Genomic DNA, 10,000 nt, shown 5'->3' with positions numbered 1-10,000 from the left:
GGACTACTCCGATGAAAATTTATGACTTTTCTTCAGTTGCCTCTTTGAGGCCTTCCAAGGGTATAAAGCCAGCAAGTGACAGGACAATAAAAACTGGTAATAATTATAGGGTTTTCTAAACAGCAACTGGAAACCTATTAGTAAATGCACTGCAAAACCTTTTACAGCAGCTGCGAAGACATCTTCATGTATTACGTAAAGCCACCAATGTTAATAATATTAATGCCAATTATCAAAAATAGAAAAATGAGGCAAAGACCATTTAGTAAGTGCCAAATAGCAGTACAAATAAGGTTACAGATAATTTTTTTTAGCAATGGCAACATTTTAGGATCACTTAAAAAAATGATGGGGACATAATTAATTTCTGTGTTTCTTAGGAAGACATTTGCACAACATAAGCTGCAACGATAGGATACAGCTGTCCTGCTAAGGAGGGACTCTAATTCGCTAGTTTACACATTTAAATGATATCTTACATGATATGTGCATAATATATATTAGTCACAATTAAGTGCACAGAAATGAAGACTATTGTTGGACAACCTGATGGGTGTTTTAAATGATTGTTTATGGTTTTGCTGGCATTTTCATTCTTTTCCTTTCTATTGAATTTTTTTTTGTGTCTTGAACATAATATAATATTTATCGCTTTTTTCCTGAATGCATGTAGGTGGCAAAAGTGCAATTATGACAGGAGTGGTTGTGGCTCTTGGGGGAAGAGCATTGCAAACCAGCCGTGGTTTGTGTCTTAAAAACTTTGTTAAGAAAGGATGCAGGTAAGTGTAAGGATACTGAAAGGTGCACTGTAATGGCAGGTGTAATGATACTGACTACCGATTGGCTTGTCCATATTCTCTATTGCCTGGTTGGTGCTTAAAGACCTCTAGGGCTCTTTGGAGATTTAAGTTAAAAGCGAGGAATGGAAGAGCTCTGACTCATTTCCATCTCTTGTCATATTCTAGCTGTTAGCTTTCAACCGCATGCCATTAAATTGAAGTAATACTTTTTGTGGGTTAAACTTCTTTTTTATTAGTTTTGTGATTAATTAGTGATAAGATTTATGGTAACCAGTACATATACATTGTATGTCAACTTTAAACAACAGTGTGGTTTGAGAGAAAATGTAGTTTCATGCCCTTATTTTCTAAGGAAACCAACCCAACTTACAGCAAAGTATTGAAACTCTTGTTTGTACATTAAAATTTTACACTTTTTGAACTTGGTTGCATTTTTACAGCTATGCCCAAGTGTCGGTTAAACTGCGAAATGTAGGATCTGATGCATTTAATCACAGTACCTATGGAGATTTCATAACTGTTGAGAGAAAGATTACAGTAGATGGTGGGTCATCGTACAAAGTGAAGTCTTGTCAAGGTAAGGTCATGTCACAGGAGCTGTTAAACTACCTATATGTACTGATGATTTTGACACATATCATAGTCAAAGAGTTCTCTGGATTGTTCTTCCCTCCAACATCAACCTTACTTGCTTATGGGAATACATATAACAATAATATTATTAAATTTTGTATTTGTTGTACTAGTTAAATTTTTCCTTGGTAAAACATTTTTTCAAACTAGTTCACTTTTATACTTTCCTTTGTAGGATAGACATTGTATTACAGGGCTCAAAATTGCAACCTTTTAGACTAAGATTATCTGGAGAAGTCGCAAATTTGCTACTTGTTTTCACCTTCACTCTTTCAAAACAAAAGGGTTTACTTAGCAGTTGCCACTTTGCTGCTACTTTTGCTAAAATAAATAAAGAAAATATTTAATGACAAAGTTATTTTGTTTCTCACCGTGAATTTTCTCTGAAGGTAGCGTAATTCAGGGTTCGTGCTACTCCTTGAAGAGCTTGAAAAGCCCTGGGCCCGGTTGTTTGAAAGCCGACTAACGCTAATCCCAGATTAAAAATTAACCAAGGAGTTTATTTCTCTACTCCCAAATGTTGTACAACGCTGATAGTTGACAAAATTTTACATTAGACGAAGTCAAGCTTGAAAACCAAAAGAAACTTTCACCCAAAAGTTAAAAAAGCAAACCAAAGTTTACACTAATCCTGCATTAAGTTAATCGGCTTTCGAACAACCGGGCCCTGGAATTTAATTTTGGACTTCAAGGGGGCTTGAAAAGCCCTTGAAAAAAAAGGATTTTGTGGGAAACTGCTTGAAAACTCGTTGAATTTTTGCTTGGGTTATAGTTGTAGAGATTGCATCGTGCCAAGAGAAAAATTAATGAAGATCACGCTAAGTTTAAGACAAGACATCTCAAAAATTGAGCAAATTGACAATTGAGGAAAGGTTAATAAAAAAATTAAATTATTAAAATGTACGCTTTTTCAGCAAAGAAAACACTGAAACATGATGTCGAGTATGGTATGGAAATCTCCTTACAAACACTCCTTGAAAACTCAGTTTCTGGTTCTTTAAAACTCCTTGAATACTCCTGGAATTTTAAATACAAAATCTGCCACAAACCATACATGTAGGCCTGGTAATTGCAGAGTAAATTTAGCACGGACGTTAAGTGTACAACTCCAATCCTTCCATCATTCACCATTTTTAGCGGTTTCCTTATCCACAGGTATATATTGTGGGCTCATTTTTTTTGCTAAACCGCTGACAACACATTGCCGTGATGTTGACTAAAATTTGTGAAAATTTGCAACTAAATTTTTTAAATCTTGTAAAATTGCGACTGGATTTTTTCGTTAATTTTGAGCCCTGTAAATTATCATAATCTGAAACACAGGAAACTAAAAAACAAGCTAGCTAGTTTGAAAATTTTTTTACCAACTGAAGGAAAAATATTAACTACAACTTGTTCCTAGCTGTCACAAATTAAAGTGTCCCCTAAACTCCTGTCCTCATGTCAAGATTCTGTACCCACACCGAAAAATGCTTACCCTTACCTTATGGCTAGAGTGAGGACAATGTGCGAGCCAGCGAGCCAACATATGGCGAGCCATGCAACTGAACGTGTGAGTCACAAAGTTATTGAAAGCTTACCATTTTAAAATGGGTGCTTAGACTTAATACTGTTTATCAGTGCTATTTGAAATGGGTGCTTAGATTTTGTAGAGTTAATACCTCGCAAATTGTCCAGCCCCTTACGGCTACAGATAGGTACATGTAGGAAATGTCAAGACTTAAAGAGACACATTATGTTGGAAATCAAAATCGGGCATGTATCTGCAGTAATAATTTTTACTATGTGCATTTCTAGCCATATGTGTATCGTTTGAGTTCAGTTTTGATCTTTTGGTACTGTTAATGACTTCATTGTCTAAGTTTCCATTTTCAAGAACAAATACACTGGAGAGGTACCAGTATTTGCGGTTTAAGACAAGCAAACTTAGGAGTAAACCCTACCCAACTTTCATTTACTGTCCCTTTAAAAAGAATTTTAATAGCCATGAATAAATTACATGTATTGTTTTGTCTGTTCCAGGGAAGGTTATATCTTCAAGCAGAATGGAAATTGATCATATTGTCGATCACTTTAACATACAGGTAAAAACATGCAGTGCAATAATTAATATAGTAATTTAATTTTAATTTTCGATCCGTAATCTCATTCAGTTAGTTGTAAGTCATCCATTCATTTTGTTCTGCAGGTTGACAATCCTGTGTCCCTTTTAAACCAAGACACAAGTAGGAATCTGTTGAACAGTAAAGATGGAAGTGATCTCTACAGGGTAAGATCTAATTGTGTGAATTGTGTTTGCAAAAAATTGGTTTGTTAAGCAAGTTGATGAAGGTAAGTTAACCACCATTAAGAAAGATTTGTGAGCTGGCTTTTCAAGCGCTACTCCTTTCTTTGAGCGATTTGTACAGGCGCCATTTGCTTGCCCTCTTGAAGATCTTTCAAGATAAAGTCTCGTGCAGGACAGCACTGGATGGCATGCTTGAGTCATGGGTGTCTGAGGTACTTGTACAAATGTAGCTCAACCTAATGAGGAATGAATGCACGTTAATGTAATGCCCGAAAATTAAGTCTTGAGCCCGAGTGCTTACCACTGTGCCGCAAACATTCTTGACCCAAAAAAGTCAAGTGAAAAAGGTTCTCCTTGAAACCTGCGTTAACATTTATTGAAAGAAAACTGTAGCATTCAAATAGTATTAAGAAACCTAACTGGAGGGGAGAAGTTGGCCATTGATAAAGTTGGTGGAGTTGACTTTGAGACTATCAATCCAGTTGGCGATCAGAGTGAGATGTTGTTCGATGCAAAGCATTCATCTGTTAGTGCCTAATCTCCAGGGCCACTTTCCTTTTCTATGGTAATACCAAGGAGAAGTTTCCACTAAAACAAACCGAGAAAAGAGGAATCCCTCTGAAGTTATTCCTTTTTACCTGAAAAATTTTCAGTGGAAAAGTCTGTTCCATTTGATTTACCACTGGATGTATCGGATTTTCTGTATAAAGGGAAAGCTCCCCAGGCTATGCCGTGTCAGTCAATAACCAGTAACCAACCAGGCAGTCAGTATTTCACAAAATGTTGGTAGCAGATGAATTGATAGAGCTGAATAAATTTCATGGCCACTGAGTTGACTTTGGAAGCTGGTGTTCATAGCACTAGCCTTTCATCAGAGAAATTTACTCTGAGCAACTGGGCTGATGTTCAAGACACCATGCAGTTCCAAATCTAAATGTGGTGGTCAATTTACCTCTATTAACTTGTTAATAGATACATGTACCAAATTCTTGAAATACTGTTTCACCCACCCACTGATGCCGGGCCAGATTTCTTAGAAGCCAAACCCCCCAGATACACTGTATTGTATAGTTACACATAGTTAAGTCAGTGGCATTTAGGCTGCAAGAGTCGTACATTAATATATATTAAGTCAGTCGATTTGTGAAACATTATTTTATTCATTGCTTCAATCAGTCAGACCTGAGTTGTGATTAGAGTTCTAATGAACTATCCTTTTATATTTTGTTTTTGTAGTTCTTTATGAAGGCCACTAACCTTGAACAAATAACCAGTGATTACTACTACGTAGTGGAACAGAAAGACATAGCCTTGGCAACTTTGCAAAAGAAGGAGCAGGTACAGCTCTATTGAATAGGGTGGCTGGTCTTAAGTTTTAAGTATCACTCCATCAAATTATGTCATTATTAGACCAGAGCAAATGGTTGTGGCTCCTGTGCCTTATCGAGGCATAGCATGAGTCCTCTAACACTGATGTTGTTAAATGCTTATTAAAGTGAAAGACATACAATCCACAATATAAAATTAAAGTGTGGATAAATGGAAACACAACTCAATAGTCAACAAATGGGAATTGGGGAAAATTACTGGCCAGCTGAATGGAAAAAAGGAGAGTGGGTATATAAGAAGGACAATCCAAAGGATGTGAGAAACTATAGACTGGTGACTGTATTGAGTGCAGTGGGCAAGATTTTTGAACATTTACATGTACTGCGTAAACAACTTACTAACTTTATGAAGCCTCCTCTAAATGAATATCTTTCTTCTTTTTGTGAGGAGAATAGCTGTGAAACTTCATTATAGTAAAATAATTAGTAGAAGAATGGAAAATGTCACTGGATAATAAAGAAGTTGTTGCGATTATCATGTTCATTGACTAACAGAACACAGCACATACAAATATGGCTGCTCCCAACTACAACGAACTGCCACTAAGTCATGTGACCGCAAGTATATGTCACCACCGAGGCTAACTGATGATTACATAGGGGAATGAGCACCTAAATCAGTAACAGAAACGGATAAGGGAATAAAAATGAAAACGTAAGTTGCCAGCTCCTTAAAATAACTCAACATGGAAAAGAAGGAATCTACAAGGTCAGTTACAAGTTAAGCCTGTCAGGGGGCTTCACAGTTTGGCCGCTCCTGGTTCTGTACATCAAGCTCCTTTCTGGAGGCGTGTTAATCGGTGATCATTCTGATGATGTAGCAACGTACCATCACCTCTTCACTGGGTGCTATGCACTTATTAGGAGTGGCAACTTCTGTCGCTGACGTGACACCTTCCTCATCACTCTCCATTAAAGAAGTAGACTTGGGTTGTTTGAGAAGGTGTTTCCTGTTCCTTCGCAAGGACGTTCCTGACTCAATTTTTACAACGTATGAGTGGGCCATATAATTATCAGTGACAACCATGGGAACCCAGGATCTATTCTCTCACACTCTGACATTGTCCTCTGGCGCTAGACCCTTAAACGGCTTCACATGGCAATCATAATGAAATTTTTGCCGTTGCTGAGCAGCCACTAGCTTTTCACATGCATTCAGTGTAAGCTGTGGTCGGAGCAGTTCTGCCATGGTTGGCAATTTGGACTTCAGACACCGACTGTTTAGCATCTGCAAGGGAGAGAGACAATTTCCAGTTACTGGGGTATTAATTGCGATACTCCATCAAAGCAACAGAGGGATCTTCTTCTTTCCTCAAAAGTTGCTTGATTTTACCAATTGTTCTCTCACTCATACCATTAGACTGGCCAGGACCAGAGGTTATCAGCTGGAACCCCCATGATGAAGCAAAATGTTGCAGCTCGTGGCTTGCAAACGGCATATTACCTGCTACCAATTCATCTGAGACCCCATGTCTGGCAAAGATGGATTTTAAATATTCCTTCGACATTTCATACCTTCCTGGCCCCAAAATTCCAGTTCCGGATGCCTTATCCAGAGCTTATATGCTGCATGAGTCAATCGATGAAGACCTCCAGTCTGCTATGTAAGAAGCGGTTCGTCCCTATTGAAATGTGAGAGACCAAGTGCATGAGGTGGAGGGCCTCATGTTCCTGGGAGAGAAATTGATAGTACCAGAGAGTAGTGCAAGGAAATGCTGGCTTTGCTTCACGAAAGTCATCAAGGGATTGAAAAGAACAAGGCTCGCGCATGTGAAGTAATGTACTTGCCTGGTACATGTATGTCAAGAGACATGGAGGATACAATAACCCGCTGCAGCAAGTGTGCAGAGTGGCGAAGAAACAATCAAAAGGAGCCAGTTATTCCCCATGAAGTTCCTGGAAGATCCTGGCAAAAGCTAGGAGATGATATTTTCGAATTTAGAGGAAAGAATTACCTGTGTGTTGTGGATTACTACTCCAAATTTCCTGAAATCAGCCTACTTTCGTCTAAAATGTCTTTGTCTGTCGGGGGTAATCTCTGAAGCCTGAGAAGCATTCGCTGAAGCCTGGGGGACACTTGATTACGATTTTCTTTGTTAGCGATTGTAGTGGCTTGTGATCTGTCACAATCTTTACTGGCTGGCCATAGACGTACTGATGAAACTTCTGCAGGCAAAACTATTGTTGTCAGCTCTTTCTCTATTTGAGCATAGTTCTCCTCAGAAGCTGGTAACGAATGTGACGCGTAAGCCATTGGGTGACCCTCTTGAAGCAAACAACCCATGCAAGCATCACAATTTCTTTGCCTACATCGAAAAGCTTCAGAACAGGTGCACAAACCAGCAGGGCTGTAATGTCTTGAAAGGCTTGAAATGCTTTCTCCTGTGCAGGTAGCCAGTACCATTCATTATCACTCGTCATTAGGATGCGAAGGGGCTCTGATACTGCTGACAGGCTGGAAACAAACTCTCCAAGGTAGTTGATTAGCCCAAGGAAACAATGAAGATCCCTTTTTTGTCTGAGGCTGTGGGTACTTTACAATAATATTGCCATACCTTTGTCAGGGTCAGGCTTTAACCCTTCTGATGACACCACGTGACCAACGTACTTTACTTCAGACACCCAGAACTGGAACTTGTTGGGATTAAATCTAACATTGTTTGCACAAGCATGGTCCAAAACTTGCTTCAGAATCCCATCATGCTCAATCTCATCCCTTCCACAAAATAATAAAATCATCAATAACCACATGTACATGAAAACCCTCAATGTCTCCAAATAAATTGACCATTATGTTTCTGGAAGACCTCTGAGGCCAAGCAAGTTCCATATGGGCACCTTAAGAAGCAATAATGCCCAAAAGGGGAATTGAAGGTGCAAAGAAATGAGCTTTCTTGATTCAATGGGATTTGCCAAAAGCCATCTTTCTCAGCAAGAATTTAAAACACTTTTTTATCGGTGAGCTTTGATGGAACTTCATCAGTCTGCAGTTGGGATTTTGTTTTAAGTGCTCATGTTTAATAACTTTGCTCAAGTCATGGGGGTCCAAACATAGGCGGAGGCTTCCATCCTTTTTGTCAGCGATCACAAGGCTTAATGATTCACCCAGTCTGTGGGTTGATTCACCTTAGAAATGACACCACTTTTCTCCAAATGATTTAGAGTTTCCTTCAGTTTTCCATGCAGGCTAAAAGGTACTTTGCAAGGTGGGCGTACTACTGGAGTGGCATCTTGTTGTATCTCGATATGATACTCTTGCGGCATACATCCGAGGCCCTAAAAGACATCTTTATAATCACGTAGAATCGCCTCTCTTGAAGACAAGCTTGCAGTCAAGCTGTCAATCTTCTTTACCAGGTTGAACCTTGTACATGTTTCCAATCCAAGGATAGGGACAGATTCGAAATCAATGACATAAAAATCCAGACTCAGAGTTCTATCTTTCACTGTGCAACTGAGACTGACTTTGCCAACTGGGACAAACCTATGAATTTTGCCATATGACGGCAATACTTCAGTGGTCTCCTCCAGCTTTCCACCCATTGATAGGTTGTCATAAATTTGACGAGGTATAATTTATAATAGCTTCAGCACCAGTGTCTTACTTGAATTCGACAAGTTTTCCACCGACTTCCACTTCGTTGTGCCAGGCCTTTCCATCCACTGTGTTAATCTCTAACTCTCCAATGAAGAGCTTGGTATCCACTCCTTTATCCTTTCTTGCATCTTGTGGACAATTGTCCAAGGGAAGCACCAATGGGGCAACTTTCCTTGTGCACTGATTGCACATTTTAGCAAAGTGATTCCTTCCATCGCAGACAAAAAACATTTTCCCAAACGCAGGGCACTGTTTAAGACCATGCCAGCCACCACACTTGGAGCAATTAAAGTGAATCCCATCAGGTTGTTTAGAACTTTTAGAAACTGCTAAAACTTGCTTTTCAATTGACTGACCCCTCATTTCCTTGAGCTGACTGTCTGTACTTGAAGGCGACCGAAGCTGATCGGAAGGATGAAGAAATCCAAGTTGCTATTCTGCTCCACTGTATCGGGGAGGATGGTCTTGAGGCATTTAACACCTTTGAATTTGAGTGGGAGGAGGATAAGAAAAAGATTGATACGGTGCTGATGATATTTGAAGAATACTTTGTTTGAATCAGAGTCAACAGGAGGGAGAAACTGTCGATCAATTCCTCACAGAGCTCAAGAAAATGATCAAGAACTGTGAATACACTGAATCTACTGATACAATGGTCCAGGATCATCTAATGTTTGGAATTCAAGGTGTGAAAGTTCAGTGCCAATTGCTACGCATCGATCGATGTGGACAAATTAACTCTAGAGAAGGCTTTATCTCATTGTCATTTGACAGAAGTTACCAAGAACCACTGACCAAGTGGGGTATCAAATAGGCACAATTGTTGACTCAAAGGGTTTGTATGGGAGAGAAGCAAGCTCCTACTCAAGGGCTCCTAAAGAAAAAGAAAAAGCCCAACAACTTGAATGCTCTTCCACAGTTACTACTGGAATCCCCTCACAAAAGGAGTCAGCATGTGACAAATTACTCAGGGGGAGATTGAAGTAAACATTTGCAAGATGCTGGATCATTTTAAGTGACTTTGATTCAAGTTCTTATTCCAGATTCTGGATTTCAAGAAGCATACCTTTATTTAACCCATTGACTCCCAGGGGCTCCCCATTGACGAGTAAAATCGTCTGGCATTAGACAGAGTTAAATACTAAGTCTGGCTGGTTTAGGCTGGTTTGGACGTCAAAGGGTTAATGGGGACATAGTTTTTCCGTGAGTGATTAATGGGGACATAGTTTTTCAGTGAGTGATTAACCCATTGGCTCCCAGGGGTTCCCCAATGACGAGTAAAATCGTCTGGCGT

The 10,000-nt window shown here is 39.3% G+C and overlaps 1 protein-coding gene across 3 annotated transcripts in view; it reads left to right on the top strand.

The window, feature by feature from the left end:
- Positions 1-10,000, top strand: part of LOC137996983 (structural maintenance of chromosomes protein 6-like) — a 50,567-nt gene that overhangs the window by 4,609 nt on the left and 35,958 nt on the right. For all 3 annotated transcript variants that reach the window (XM_068842647.1, XM_068842650.1, XM_068842648.1), the window contains exons 3-7: positions 674-779; positions 1,241-1,377; positions 3,456-3,517; positions 3,622-3,702; positions 4,957-5,058. In XM_068842647.1, the coding sequence (XP_068698748.1) occupies positions 674-779; positions 1,241-1,377; positions 3,456-3,517; positions 3,622-3,702; positions 4,957-5,058 (488 nt within the window). The remainder of the gene's footprint in view (positions 1-673; positions 780-1,240; positions 1,378-3,455; positions 3,518-3,621; positions 3,703-4,956; positions 5,059-10,000) is intronic.

Source organism: Montipora foliosa, chromosome 3 (genome assembly GCF_036669935.1).
Source record: "Montipora foliosa isolate CH-2021 chromosome 3, ASM3666993v2, whole genome shotgun sequence".
Taxonomy (NCBI): Eukaryota; Metazoa; Cnidaria; class Anthozoa; order Scleractinia; family Acroporidae; genus Montipora; species Montipora foliosa.
Note: the sequence above shows the minus strand (reverse complement) of the source record. Positions and strands in the feature narration are given on the sequence as shown.